Below are 13,763 nucleotides of genomic sequence, written 5' to 3' on the forward strand. Positions count from 1 at the left end.
GGCTGCCAAACACACTGCTGTAATGTGGGAAGGGCATCATCTGGCTAGGCAGTAGTTTTCATCCCTTATAGAAAAAGCCTCAGCCTCAAACTGGCATAAGCAGCACAGCAGTGAGTATTCTTGTAAGCAATTTTTTCATGCTACACATTTACAGCAGCATAAAATATTCTGTCTTACTACTGCTGCCATCACCTATACAAGAAGCAACTATGTCACTTTTTCCATGTGCTAGGAAAGGGAGACAGACTTTTGACCCTCATATTTCCACCCTGAATGAATCTCACTCAAACCATAATTCTCTTGTGTTCCAGCAGAGGACTTCAGCAGAAGGCTTTACACAGCTCCAAAAAGTGGACTGAGAATTGGCAGCTTCCTCTGAAGTACCAGAGCAGCTAGCTACATGGGACCCCTTGAAAGCCCAAAGCCTTTAAGCTGATGGCTATTATGGCTTTGCAGGAAAATCAACTTGAAGATAGGCAGGTGAAACAGTGGTTTCTCATCCTAACTTCTTCTCATCTTTTATGCAATTTGTTATCAAGTTGATTTTTTAACAGAGCAGGATGAATACTTGGAAATCCAGAAACAGGAGCTTGTCTCAGTTTCAAAAATCTGAAAAGGGTCTTTTTTGTAGCCTGTTCACTATTTCCACCCCATAGCAACTCTTTAGCCCTGTTCTGCCTGACAGGCACAAGATGCTTTGCTCACTCATCTGCTCTGAAGTAGTGGGCATGTGCCTATTTCCACCTTGAATGAAAGGAGAAAAGCCTTCCTCAACACAGTCCTTGCCATAAGCAGCAGGGAAGGAAGGACAGCTGGGTCTGAGTACATTTGGATGCCACTGGCTTTTCACTATATGGCAAGAAGAAAAGATTGTAGTAATTAGGCTACACTAATGAAAATTTACCCTATAAACAAGACCCTAAAGCAGAAGATCAATTAAATATTCTGAACATCCCTCTCAACTCCAGATTGCACCTAGGCTTAGCTTGACTAAGAGCAACATTTAAGACAGACTTGTGCTAGTTAAGCACTTTGTACCTCTGTTTTAGAAGCAAACACCTTAAGTGCTTATCCATGTGCATGTTTGCCAGTACATGGCCTGTCTCAGGTTTCACATACATTTTGGTGAGGATGTGAATGCACTCCCTAATTTCTTACAGTCCCTATAGGCAGCTCAACATTTGACATTCTTTAATGGCATGTCAGCCAAAAGACAGGCTTATGAGAGTGAGGTGCAAAAGACAAAACCTTACTTGAAGCTGGCTCTGCAGTTATTACACACTGACCCTGAAGGCCAAGCTTTTGAAGAGGAGCTAAATATTAAATAAAAAGCATAGGAACTTTCATTGCTAAAAGGAATGGTTACTCCTCAGGCCTGGATAGTTTCAGACAATCAGAGCAAGCAACAGAAGAAACATTAATTACAACAGGGAGTGTCTAGAAGCTGATAAATTCTGAACAAGTTGCTAGCTTTCCTACAAACAAAACTTATGGAAGAAAACCAGATTATATTTGAACACAATGAAAGCTTCTTCTGTACTGGAAACATTTATTGATTTTCATAGACTCCCTAATTTTGGGCACTAGTGCCTCTTGGATGCTGCTTTCTCAGGAGCTGGTGTTGGGTCTAATCAGGAGCAGCCACAGTCCACAGTAGATCATTTGCTTTTTTTCACAGTGCAGTGAAGCAGAAGGTCAAAAGTGTTGCATGGGAGTTTGCCAGAAACACAAACGGTCCTCCACTAGATCAAAACACCAGAAGAACACTGCTACCAAGCTTGCAGTGTGCTTTTACCTTGCTCTCTGCAAAATACTTTTCTACCTTCCCCCTCACACATGGTTTAACAAGCCCAAACCAACACTAGCAGCAGGTGTCATCCTGCATTAATTTAACTGGACTGTTGGTGACCATCACCATTGCCACTTTAGACAGAGAAGGCTCCAGGGCACGCAGACTTTCCTGCACAAATCTCTTCATTCTGGAGCCTGCCCAGCTCCCAGCACAGCTGCCCAGTTTAGGAGTTTAGGAGACTCTACTGCAGAGGCTTAGGAGCTATAAATGTGTTATAATGTGTCAAATGATTGATTCATCCGTTCTTTAACTGGCCAACAGTTTTGGTTTTAGATTAAAAGTGCTTCTACTGATGAGAGAAGAAAGAAATAACACAAAAAATTCTTGTTGAACATCTCTGCCCTAGCGCAGTGGCATGTGTTTGGCAACACTGCAGAATAAAAATATACATGCTCTGTGCAGACAAACTCATCCTGGCAGATTGAACAAAGATTGCTCCAGGTCTCTAGAGATCTCTTCAGTCACAAACTAGAAAGTGTCCTTCATTATAATGAATCCTACCCAAGTTTCTCTGGAAGCATACTTCTCTCCAAGATTCACAACTATCCTGGAGCTACCTCAGAGAAGCTGAGAGCTGGCAAGTTTCACAAAGACTGAAAACCTCCTTGGGAGTTCATCACACCCTCTAGCCCTCTAGAAAACCCTGAAGAAGCAAATTCGTGCTTCAGGAACCCCTGAACCCAGTTCAAGTAAAGAAAAAAAAAACAAAAACAACAAAACCAAACTCAAAAAAGCCCCCACAAAAATCTCTGCCAGCTGGCAACACAATATTCCTGTCTTGCCTCTTCCAATGATCCCCTGGCTGCCCTCCTCAGACTACAGCACAGAGGAAACATTACCTTCAAGTCCCTGTGCACAATATCATGCTGGTGAATGTGATTCACACTCTCCAGTATCTGATGAATACAGTGGCTGCAAGATAAAAGGGAGAGACACACAAAGTTAGGCACACACATTTAACATCTCATCTTGTCCCAGAACTACCTCCCTAACTTTTATATTTGTACTACAGGGCATTCAAGATCTCATGCTGAATGTCTTCCTCATGAGCAGTGGATGCCACAGCTCAGCACCATCACAGCTGAACGACCCCAGCCCACCCAGCAACAGGATGCCAAAGATCCTTTCTGTAGCAGGACCACAAAGCCTCTGTCCCACCTCCCATCATTTCCTTCCTTCCCATCATACTAAGCCTCTCACTTGTTCCTTCAGACAACAGTGCCCACCCCACACAGAACAACCAAGGTATCTGAGTATCTTCAAACAGCAGCCAAAATTGTGCAAGCAAGACCAAATCACTCCAGGAAACATTCCACTGGGCTAGTCCTGAGCAAAGAATAAACTTTGGGAGAGCAGCAGCCTCCCCCAGAAAATTCAGGATGACGACGCCTGGGTGCCTGCCAGTTTGCAAAGCTTTCAGAGCAGCATCTCAAGCACTTTATATACACAATGTGCACACACACCCGCTTGCTGGGTGCCTTTTAAGTACAGATCCCACTTAAGGGGTTAGTAATCTGAAAAGCAGACTCATTCCGTTAAGTGCAGCGTGCTGCACTCCCCCAGCTCACAGAAAACCCTGGCTCTGCCATTCCCACTGCTGTAAACCACAGGGACAAAAACAAGATGCTATTTACACCTGTCGCATAACAACAGCACAATCCACCCATGGGTGAGATTCCAGGTCAGAACCATCCCTCCCATTAAACATTTACTGGCTCCCAAGGGTGCATGTGGAACAGAATGGGGATTTTGATAACTATGGCTGGGCAGTAAGCACGCAGATGTGGACAACTCAGAGAGGTCTATGTCCTCACTGTAGGATCTCTCAGATCCTTCACTGACTTCTACAAATCTCAGAGGAAGAAATTTGAAATAAGTGAAATATTTGAGGAAAGGAAAAAAGGCTAGAGGAAAAGATGGGAAGAGGGTGAGGAGAGGCGGTACAGGACTGTGTATCTGCTATCCCCCGCCCTCTGGAGCTGGCAGTACGATCCTCAGGGTCAGAATCCATGAAAATCTCCCTGCTCCCAAAACAAAAATGTATAATTAGAACAGAGCTGAGTCTGAGCGAGAGAGATTTTCTGGCCAAAAATGGCAAAAGTGTGAGGTGTCCCAGGCGAGCCAAACACGGCACATTGGCACAGACCTCGCTCCCTCGCTCTCTCAGACTGCTCTGGAATTCAGCACAGCATGGGGAGAGAAAGGGAGGAGTTTCACTCTGTCATCTTGTGGGCACTTGGAGACCTGACCAGCTGACAGTCAGAGGGCTGAGCACCCGAAGGAAGGCTCACAGAGCAACAGACAGTCCTCCTTTTCCCCTAACTTTGCCATAATTTTCCTGAGCAGTGTCAGTCACTGACAGCTTTTGAGCACTTCAGGGAGCAGGCACTGGCAAGAGGAACAGGAGAAGGATTGTGATTGATAACCTCAAAACTTCCCAACTTCAAGGCAGAGCGGCACGATTGACTGTGTATCCATCTGAGATGCTGTGCCTACAGGATCTGTACACCCCACTGAAAACATCTATGGGGCTCTCAGACCTCTCTGCCAGGAGCTCCAGCAGAGCTGATGAGTTCACTGGCCTTCCCAATCACCAGATGGCTCCTGGCAGAGCACACAGAGCAGTGCCTCATTTGAAAGCCTGCAATGACCAGAAGACACACACTGTAAATGAACCACAGGGAAAGCACTTAAGTGCCTGCAGACTCCATTAGCAGTACCTACACCAACACCCCAGGTCACACTCTCTTTCCCTTCCTGCACTCAGTATCTTTGTCCTTAAAGTACTGCCTACCAAGCTCAACCCGCCACAGTACCCACTACTTCCTTCTTACTCCTCATGGCTCCTCTGATTTCTGCTTCAGCAAGGGTTACTATGGGATAAGAACATGACTGGCTGTTCAGTCTGCAGGGTGAAATGTCACCATTGGGCCACTCTGAGGCCATGCAAAAGCAGAGCAGGAGTGGCCTAATCCCAGCTTTGATTCCAGATGCTGCATGTCCAGCAGATGGATCGGTCAGACAACACCCTCAGCTACTGCTGCACATAACATCCACCCTGTATAAACAGGGACATGCACGTGCCACTTCAGGAAACTCACAAGTGGGAGAGAGGGGACACATTCAGGAACAGAAGGGCATAACTGAATCTTTTTAACATCAAAATATGAAGGCTGCTCTCTCATGTTGTGCCTTCTGTCACTGCACTGACCAGCTGACAGTCAGAGAGGGCTTCCACAGAAACACAGCCTTCAAAGCCCCGTCTCCTCACTGTCCTGTAAACATTACCTAGACACAGGAAAATTGAATGGATCTGCCCAACAGCAGTGGCACTTCACTGGAAACCCTGCTAGAAGAAGAAAAGGGCCAAGCAGGCAGCACCCTCACAGCTCTCCCTTATGTTTGCTCTGTAAGGACATTCTGTCACCAAAAAGGCCAGGTAGACAAAGCTGCTAACAGTGGATCTCCCAGCAAAGAGCACAGCATCTGCAAGTGGCAGAGACAGCAATGTCTCCAAGTGGGCAAGGGCTAGAGCTGCACTGAGTCAGGCTGTCTGGTGACAATTAAGTTCATGCTAATAGCAGAAAGAGGATTTGTTTTATCCAGACAAGGGGCAAGAGTGTTAGAACACAGTCACACGCAGATCAGCAGTCAGGAAACTCATTCCACTTGTACATGTACATGGAACGTGCATGCAAGGGTCTGGAAACAGTCTTACCTGGCATCTGCTTCACTGTAGTATTCTCTAGCAACAATATCTTCAAAGAGCTCCCCTCCAGTAACCCTGGAGTGCAAAAGAACAAAGGATGTTACAGAGCCCATGCTTGTGCAGTTAAAGGATGTATATGGCCACCCACCTGGGCCCTTGGCCAGAGCCTGCACGGGTTACTGCCTTCCAGGGGAACCAGGGCAGAGCTCCACCACCATGGCACCAGCACTGCTACATCCACATGACTGAGCCCTTGGACTGCCTTTGCACCAGCAGTGCACAGGACACTGTGGACACACTGTGCACGAATTGCCCACACACCCCTGCTGAGCAGAGGTGTATGCTGAGCTTGGGAAGGACCCCTGTTGGGCTGCCTCAGAGACAAAAATCAGTCTCCATACACAGGATAGACATTCTTTGCCATCCCACACTTACACCTGGTGCCAGGAGCCAGGAGCTTTCCTGGTCTGTCCCCACCACACAGTCAATGGATTTTTGTCAAACAGGCCAGAGGTCTATTTGAGGTATTTACAGGTCTCAAAAGAGAAGGGGAGAATGCTACTAATGCAGGTGCTATTTATTCCACTCTTAGTCAACCGCCAATGTGACTGCATCACTGGTGAAGCATCAGAGACAGACACTTACAGATCAAAGACGAGGTAATGGAAACCTTCTTCTGAAATACTGTCATGGAGTCGCACTGCAAAAACAATCAAGAATTGGAGATTTACAGAGCATGTAGCAAATATGACACTTCACAAATCAAACTCATGCACACAACCAAGTCCTCCCTCAGCCCACTCAGTCTATTAATTCCCCATGCCCTTTACTCTGTGTGCTCCCTTAGTGACCTATTTTCTTCTGTTATCTCAAAGGAACAGATGGGTGTCCTGTACATACATTCACCCCTCTCCAGCATCAAAACAAGCTCTCAGTTTTTTTGACCTCCTGTTTATTCTTCTTCTCTAATGTTTCAGTACCCTCTTTTCACATCTGCCAACTTTTTCCTACATGCTCATATTTTGGCATTTCTCCCAATCCATTATTTCCTAAAACATACCTTTTTCCCGAGTCCTGAAACAAGCCCTCAATCTATAAATTGACTCTGACTCTACTGGCATGTCAGTAACAATGGTCTCCTTTCTGCCATTTATCTGTAAGGCTTAACTATGTTCTCTTCTGTTATTTCTTTTTCCTCACTTCATTCTGATTTACACAGCAAATCCTTACCCAAAATTCAGAACCAGTTTCTTGTCTCATTTTTCTGACCTGCTTGTTTCCAAAGACATATTTGATCACATTCCGCTTCTCAAAATTTCATCCACCTTCAGCTATCCCTCCTTAATTCTGTTCCTATTACCTAAATTAACTTTCATCTTTTACTGTTCCATGTCCCAGGCTCATGATGGGCCACTATCCCCTAATATTTTGGGATCTCTGAGGTTCTGATCTCTGAGGTTCTCTTCTCCTTTCCCCATGTTACACACAGGCAATAACTATTGTATCTATGCATTCGGCACAGTGCCATTTCCTCTTGCTTGATTCAAAATCTCCATTTCTTTGATCATTCTTGGATACCTAGGCACTATTGTAACCCAAGAGGAGAAACTTCATATGGCTACAGAAACCATACTTTTTGCTTTTTCCCTTTGCTGCAGAGCATCACTCTTTCCCTGCCAATCAGCCACAAGTTAGCAATTCTCTTTCACTCGATTCCTAAGCCTTCACATCCTGACTAGAACAAGACGTCTTCTTCATATGACCATCTATAATCTTTGCCTATTGATTCACCCAAGTAAAGCAACTAGCTGAGACAAGACTGGGTCTCAGTCACTTTAGCACCTTGTAATTGAGTATTGACCAAAGCAGAGTTGACTGTTCTCATCATTACAAGAAAAATCTCATTATCCTGCTCTGTCACTTCAATGGTACCTTTGCCTCTCTTCCCTATCTGCCATTCTCTTCCACATACATCACAGGTGACCTTCCTTGATTTTTCCAGCATCATGATTTTCTCTCTGTCAGTATCAAGAAGTCAGTTTGCACCTCTTATCAGTGCATGACATCAGCTATCATCATCACTGTCTAGGGAAGATTTCAAACTAGCACTGGGCACAAATGGAACAGCTCTTGCACATGTTGTCAGTGCTCTTCTTTATTCCTTCCAACCCTCCTTTGTTCAGGCACCCTTCCATGTGCATGCAAACACACTCAAACCCAGAAGAGAGAGTAGCACTGATGTGCAGAGACCACTGCCAGTACCCCTCCTCAGAGGATTTAATTCTTCTCTTGTTCTTTTTGCCTGCTGATTCCCATATTTTTTCTCCCTTTATCTCTGACCTAGTCCCTTGGCCACTTTCCTCTCCTTAGCATTTCTACTGCAGGGGTTTGGGAGGAGCACTCCATCCAGCAAAATGCTGTGAACAAGCCAGGGCAGCATTCAGGTGCAACATGCTGCTCCTAATGTGTGAAACAGACACATCACCCTCACCAACTATGTCCTGTAAATCACTTGCTGCAAACAAAAGATTCTTCCAAGCAAGCAGTTTTAGTTAGGTTTGTAATAACTTTATTGTAACACAAATTTGTGTTTACAAGAAAACTTGCCTCCCGAGCACTTGGCAGAAAGCAGCAGAGGTGGAATTACAAAAACACAAGTGAGAAGAAAGGTATTTCCTAGGAGAGAAGATTTCCATTCAAGATTGGAAACAGGATGGAAAGCAGCTGAAAGAGACACTTGGATTTCCAGCGCAGGGCAGTTTGCGCTCCAGTGAAGACTGCTTGAGGTGAAACCAGGACAAAGCACATCAACAAGAGCTGAAACCCAGAACACAGGCAAAAGTCTGCCGAGAGATGTTATGAACAGATGGAGATTCTTCAAGGAAAGCTGAAGGTACAAACAAGGGCATGTTTGGTGATGCACAGTGGGCATGAAGAAGCATTCTCCTTCCTCTGGCACCTGAATGGTCACCAAAGCACTGCAAGAACCACCAAGCACAGAGGAGAGTGATATCACAATGGAGGAGTACAGCCACTAGCATGCTGAGAACAGCAGCCTTGAAAAAGACATGTAAACATCTTGGCAGGTAGAAGTGGGGAACGGTGAATGATAAACTTTGATCCAAAGATTTGGACAGCAAATTACATCAGAAAATAAAACACAAATGAGCTGATTGGTACTATTCCTTTGTCCCAAGGAAAGCAATTTTGTCAGCTACATTATGAAAAGGGAAGGAAGTAGCAATTCAGCTGGCAGAGACTGGCAGAGGCAGCAAAAAGAGCCTTCAAGGACAGTAAAACACTACTTGTGTCCTTAGGTGAGGAACCATGACAAGACAGCAGAGACAGTTCATAAATACTGACGTTGTGCACCACCCCAGGGCTGCAAGCAAAAGAAGGCCTTGAAGGAGGACACAAGTCATTAACTTAACAAGGGAGCGGCCTCCTCACAACAGCCCACAATGATGCTGGAATAAAATCTGCCTGGGACTTCATCTGCTGAGGTAATGAAGCTCACGGAGTAATGGCAGAATAGCAAAATCCAGAAAAGCTGTAGGAGAAACTACACTGGGTGCCACCACCTTGCACAGGAATAATGAGTGACAGCTCAGAACAGTAGGCTTTAAGTGTGGAGCGGGACAGCAATAAGGGGAGTCAGAAAGGATCAAAATAAAAGTCTGAAAATACTAAAACTCTCATGACTCTCAATTCCAGCCCTTCACACTGATGCAAAGAAATAAAAGCAATACACAGTAGCAGAACAGAAATAAAACCTAGTGTCCTTTTCATCCTAAAGTTTTGCTTACCTATCCTCCTGCAGAGCCTCAAGAGCTTTCCTGACTAGCAAGGAGTCTGCAATGGACAGCTCTGAGCCATGGTTCACTCTGCTGACATGTAAAGTTAAAATGCCCTGCTTTCTACTACAGTGCTAACATCCCTAACTAAGGGATAATTAGCTTAAAAACATGACCTGCCTTTTCCAAAACTGTTCAGCTAGTCCACGAAATGGCATATATTTAGAAATATCTGAATGATAAAAACCATTTTATAAGTTTCTGTGCCTTCTCTCCACTTTGGTGGTTCACAAATATGATCCACATTGTGTGAGTCTTCACCGTGAAGAACACAAACATCTGATACCTGCACCATCCAGACAGTATAGAGCCCTCTCTGCTTAAAGATAACCTGTGCAAATGTCCTCCACCCGAAGGCAAAACACAGGTTCCCAAATGCCAGTTCCAAGAGCAAAACTCAAGTACTGGGCTGTCCTCTGTTTCAAACATCTTCCCATGAAAAGAGGATCCCATTTCTTCCACAGGCTGCTGGTCCTGACACACTGTCTAACAGCTCTTTTACTACCATAAATTCAGCTTTAACACAGTGGTTGAGCAAAGCCCACAAAAGCTGCTCATATCTGTATAACGTGTTGACAGAGGTTACAAGAGAGTGAAAAATATAATTATATGGAGACACTGGAGGGCAAAGTACTCCTGAAACATGATTATCCATAATAAGAAAAACAGAAATAAAAACAAAAGTATTCATCCAGTTAAACCTTTCTTCAAAAATATTACAGTACTGTGTTTTTTTCTGTCATCAGGGGACCAGTGAAGCATGTGTCTAGCAGGGTAGGCTAGACAAATGCACACATCACAAAAGGAGTCTCAAGCTGCAGCAAGAGTGAAGTTGCACAACAGTAACAGTGTGTCTTTCAAAACACAACCAAACTAAAAAGAGATCAGTATTTGCCAGGGAAGCTCATCTCATTCTCTTCACCAGAAAATGAGGTAGATTGTTTCTATCAGCTGATTCTGTTACCAAGAAGCAGCAATTCAAACTGTATTTCCTTCCTAGCCAAACCCTTTTAACACAGGGATTCTTTTAGATGTAGGAAATTAGACCCTGCCAATACCACTCATAGCTGGAGTCACCTGATGACTCTTCCCATTCAAAGATCTCTGACGGATGTACTACAATGGTTAGGTTCACAGGAACAGAGAGAAAGGGGAGTAGGAAAGAAAAAAGAAACAAATCAGACAACAAGGCACTAAATCAATTACAGGATATGGTGAAAGACTTCACCCAAAGTTTTATTCAGGAGAAAAAAAAAGGTCCCATCCACACACACAAAAAAAAAAGGTTTTGTAGAGTTCCCAAGCACATCTAATTTTGTAAGACTGACAAGTCTTACAGATAACTTTTGAAATAACACCTAAAAAACCACAGAGCACTAGTAAGCACTGCCAGAACAAATGCTGTCCAAAGGAGCAGCATCAATTACAGACTGGTAGGTAGAAAGCTTTCCAACAAAACCAGCTGCTCAGTCAGGAGAAAGTGTGCATCACCACTTGGATGATATTGCCAAGAAGCACACAGATTCTGGGAGGAATAAGCAGTGGTTTCAATACAGCATCTTGATGAAACGATGTTTTCAGCAAGCCACAAGGAAAGCCTAATGGGTTTTTAAAGCATCTCCTGAATCTGGTACTGCAGTGGTACTCCACCAAGGGTCTGCTACTCAAAGCTGTCCCTCCAATGTTAAATGCACACACGTAACTGCACTGTTAAAGAGCTGTGAGACACACACAAGACACAACCTAGCTAACTGCTCTAAGCACACTTTTCTTTGCTCAGCCTTCCCTTCAGCCTTATCCTATGTAAACTGATTTTACCTGTACAGGAAGCATCTCCCACAATACTGGTCTTTTGGAAAAGTAACTAACAACAGAAAAACAAAGATATCAAATAGCTCCCTTTCCCCAAAAACTCAGATCTTCAGCACACTCTGCAAGTTAGGGCAAGTTTTTTTTCTGTCTTGTGTGGGTGTGTGTGCAAGGTCCAAGGCCCTAACGCAATCCAGGGTATTTGCACAGAGCCTGATACCACACTGAGTGGCTCAAGGGGACGTGCTGCGGTTACTGAACCTCACAGCAGCTGTGGACTGGAGTTCAGGCACTTTCTAAGAACATCTGCTGTGAATATTACTTTTCCCTGCCTGCTGTCTTCAGAGTCTCACTGGAAATCTTGCCTCAAGAACAGAACTTCAAGCAGCTACTTCAAAGTGTTCCAAAATCCTTGTGCACTTACCTTTTTTATTTTAGAAAGATATAATACTGATAAGCTATTATATTAATGAGAGAAAATTAGGCATTTTTGTAAAAAACAGCAGTAATGCAGTAACAGTAGTGCCATATGGTTTGCATTCCATGCCTGAATAAAGTGACCCAGTACAGACAGCCTCAGCTCTCTGATGCCTGAGTGTGATACAAAGCAACTGAACATTAGAGGAAAATCGCCTTCATAACAAACTGCACCAGCCTAACAACAAATGCAAATTACTGCTGAGTCACGCAAAGCAAGGCTCTGGGAATGCAAAAGTTGAAGTGAATAATGAAGAAATCAAAAAATAGCTATCAAATTTTGTAAAAATCCACCCCAACTACAAGAACATAAGACATTGAAAAGCAACAGGTATCTCGTCTTTAAAAGGTCACATCTATAATGCTAATTGGTATTGGGGTCACAAACACAGAATATGCCTAGCCTAGTTCTGACCCACATCTCCCTTTCACTCTGTCCAGTGTGCTGAATATTATTATCTTTTTACTCTTACGTCAAGCACAACAGGCCAGGAGGATTTGTGCCTGCCACGTAAGCCCCAGGATGAACATTCCCTGTATCCCATACCCACAGGAAACAGCAGAGCAAGGCTGTACAGGGGCTTAGGCCATGCCTGGGGCAGGCAGGCTCTTGTTAACACAGAGTGATTTCTGGCAACCTGCTGCAAGTAAATATCTTAAAGCAAAGAAGTTTCCAAAGTTGCAACAAAAAGTAAGTACAGAAGCAGAATTTCACAGGACAATTCCCATTATCTTAATGCAGCAATCCCTCATCTCCGCTTAGGAGAAGGTAACATAGGATGAAATCTGCTTGCTCCTACGTATCTTTGCCTGTCTTTAGGGAAAGTGTTCAAGCTACAGGTAATCTTGTCTGCTAAATCTAGGTTCACTGGTGCTCCAAAGTGTAAAGCTTTGATTTTTGATACTATGGGCACATAAAGGACAGTATCAGCCAACTACCTCTGCACCAACACACATCAAGTGCCTAATGCAGTATTTAGGGCTCTCAAATTAAGTTGCCAGTGTTGCAGAGCCAATAAAAGACAATGCAGAGCTTTATGGTTGTCTCCTGGGTCATGGTAATTGCAACACAGGAACTCTTCCATGCAGCCTTAGTAGTGCAAACTCAAAAGTGCTCTGGGATCTTCTGGACTGAGTCATGTTATTTAAACATCAGCCACTCATTAGGAAAAACCACAGCTTCACTTTTCAGCAACTTTCAACCAGACATCAGACATTTGCCTGTATCATGGAGAAATGGAAGAGGTTAGAGATGCTGCAAGGGTTTATTTCAAGACACACTGCATACCAGAAGCAGCAGAATAAAACTGGAGGGTAAAGTCTACCTGATTCCTCTTCCATGGATACTCTGCAACGTGCCAGGAGGTACTGAAACTATTACAAACACACATGGCCCGACAGCCTGCAAACTGAGCACTATTGTCCATGGCAGCACAAGTGACAAGTGAACTGAGGCAGATGGCTACCACCCACACTCCCTGCTTCCCCAGCTGCTCAGCAGCCTGGGCAGCCAAGACGGGAACTGTCCCACCATCTCCGAGCCTGGCTGTGTGCCAGGACACTTCCTGCACGCTTCACATCACTCAGGATGTCTGTCCCACGAGGAGCCACCACCAACCTGTGCCTGCCAGTGAGCAGGGTGCTCAGCTCCCACCCCAGCTGTTTCTCTAATTACATTAAACACGCAAAATTCAGTTGCAGCTGCTCAGGCTGCTTCCAAAAGGACTCTCCTTTTAATTAAAAATTTGCTATTAAAAAGCATTAAATTGTGTAATGCGAATAATCCTCTATAAATCATCTGTCCCAGCAGCTAATGCCCAGCTTTGTCAGAGCAGTGACCAGCAGCAGCAGGACAGTTAGCTAACAGGACACAGCGGGCTGCTGTTCCCCAGCCCGTCAGAAACGTGCTCTCCTTCCCTCCTCTCCCAAACCCGACACAGCGAGGTCAGGGTATGCTGGACATACACCAGCTTGCTGTAAAGCCCCCAAGCACACAGCATTTCACACCAAATGCAGTTCCAAAGCTTTGGAAAATGGAAGAGAAGGAGGATTTGTTAACACT

At 44.5% G+C, this 13,763-nt stretch overlaps 1 protein-coding gene across 14 annotated transcripts in view; it reads right to left on the bottom strand.

Annotated features, from left to right (window-relative positions):
* The window catches only part of CAMK2G (calcium/calmodulin dependent protein kinase II gamma), a 118,222-nt gene that overhangs the window by 44,675 nt on the left and 59,784 nt on the right, over positions 1 to 13,763 (bottom strand). For all 14 annotated transcript variants that reach the window (XM_054276531.1, XM_054276527.1, XM_054276522.1 and 11 more), the window contains exons 4-6: positions 6,207 to 6,261; positions 5,571 to 5,636; positions 2,692 to 2,764 (exon numbers count right to left, since the gene is read on the bottom strand). In XM_054276531.1, coding sequence (XP_054132506.1) covers positions 2,692 to 2,764; positions 5,571 to 5,636; positions 6,207 to 6,261 — 194 coding nt within the window. The remainder of the gene's footprint in view (positions 1 to 2,691; positions 2,765 to 5,570; positions 5,637 to 6,206; positions 6,262 to 13,763) is intronic.

Source organism: Melozone crissalis, unplaced genomic scaffold (genome assembly GCF_028551555.1).
Source record: "Melozone crissalis strain CALT ecotype California unplaced genomic scaffold, PUWL_Pcris_2 ptg000019l_1, whole genome shotgun sequence".
Lineage (NCBI taxonomy): Eukaryota > Metazoa > Chordata > Aves > Passeriformes > Passerellidae > Melozone > Melozone crissalis.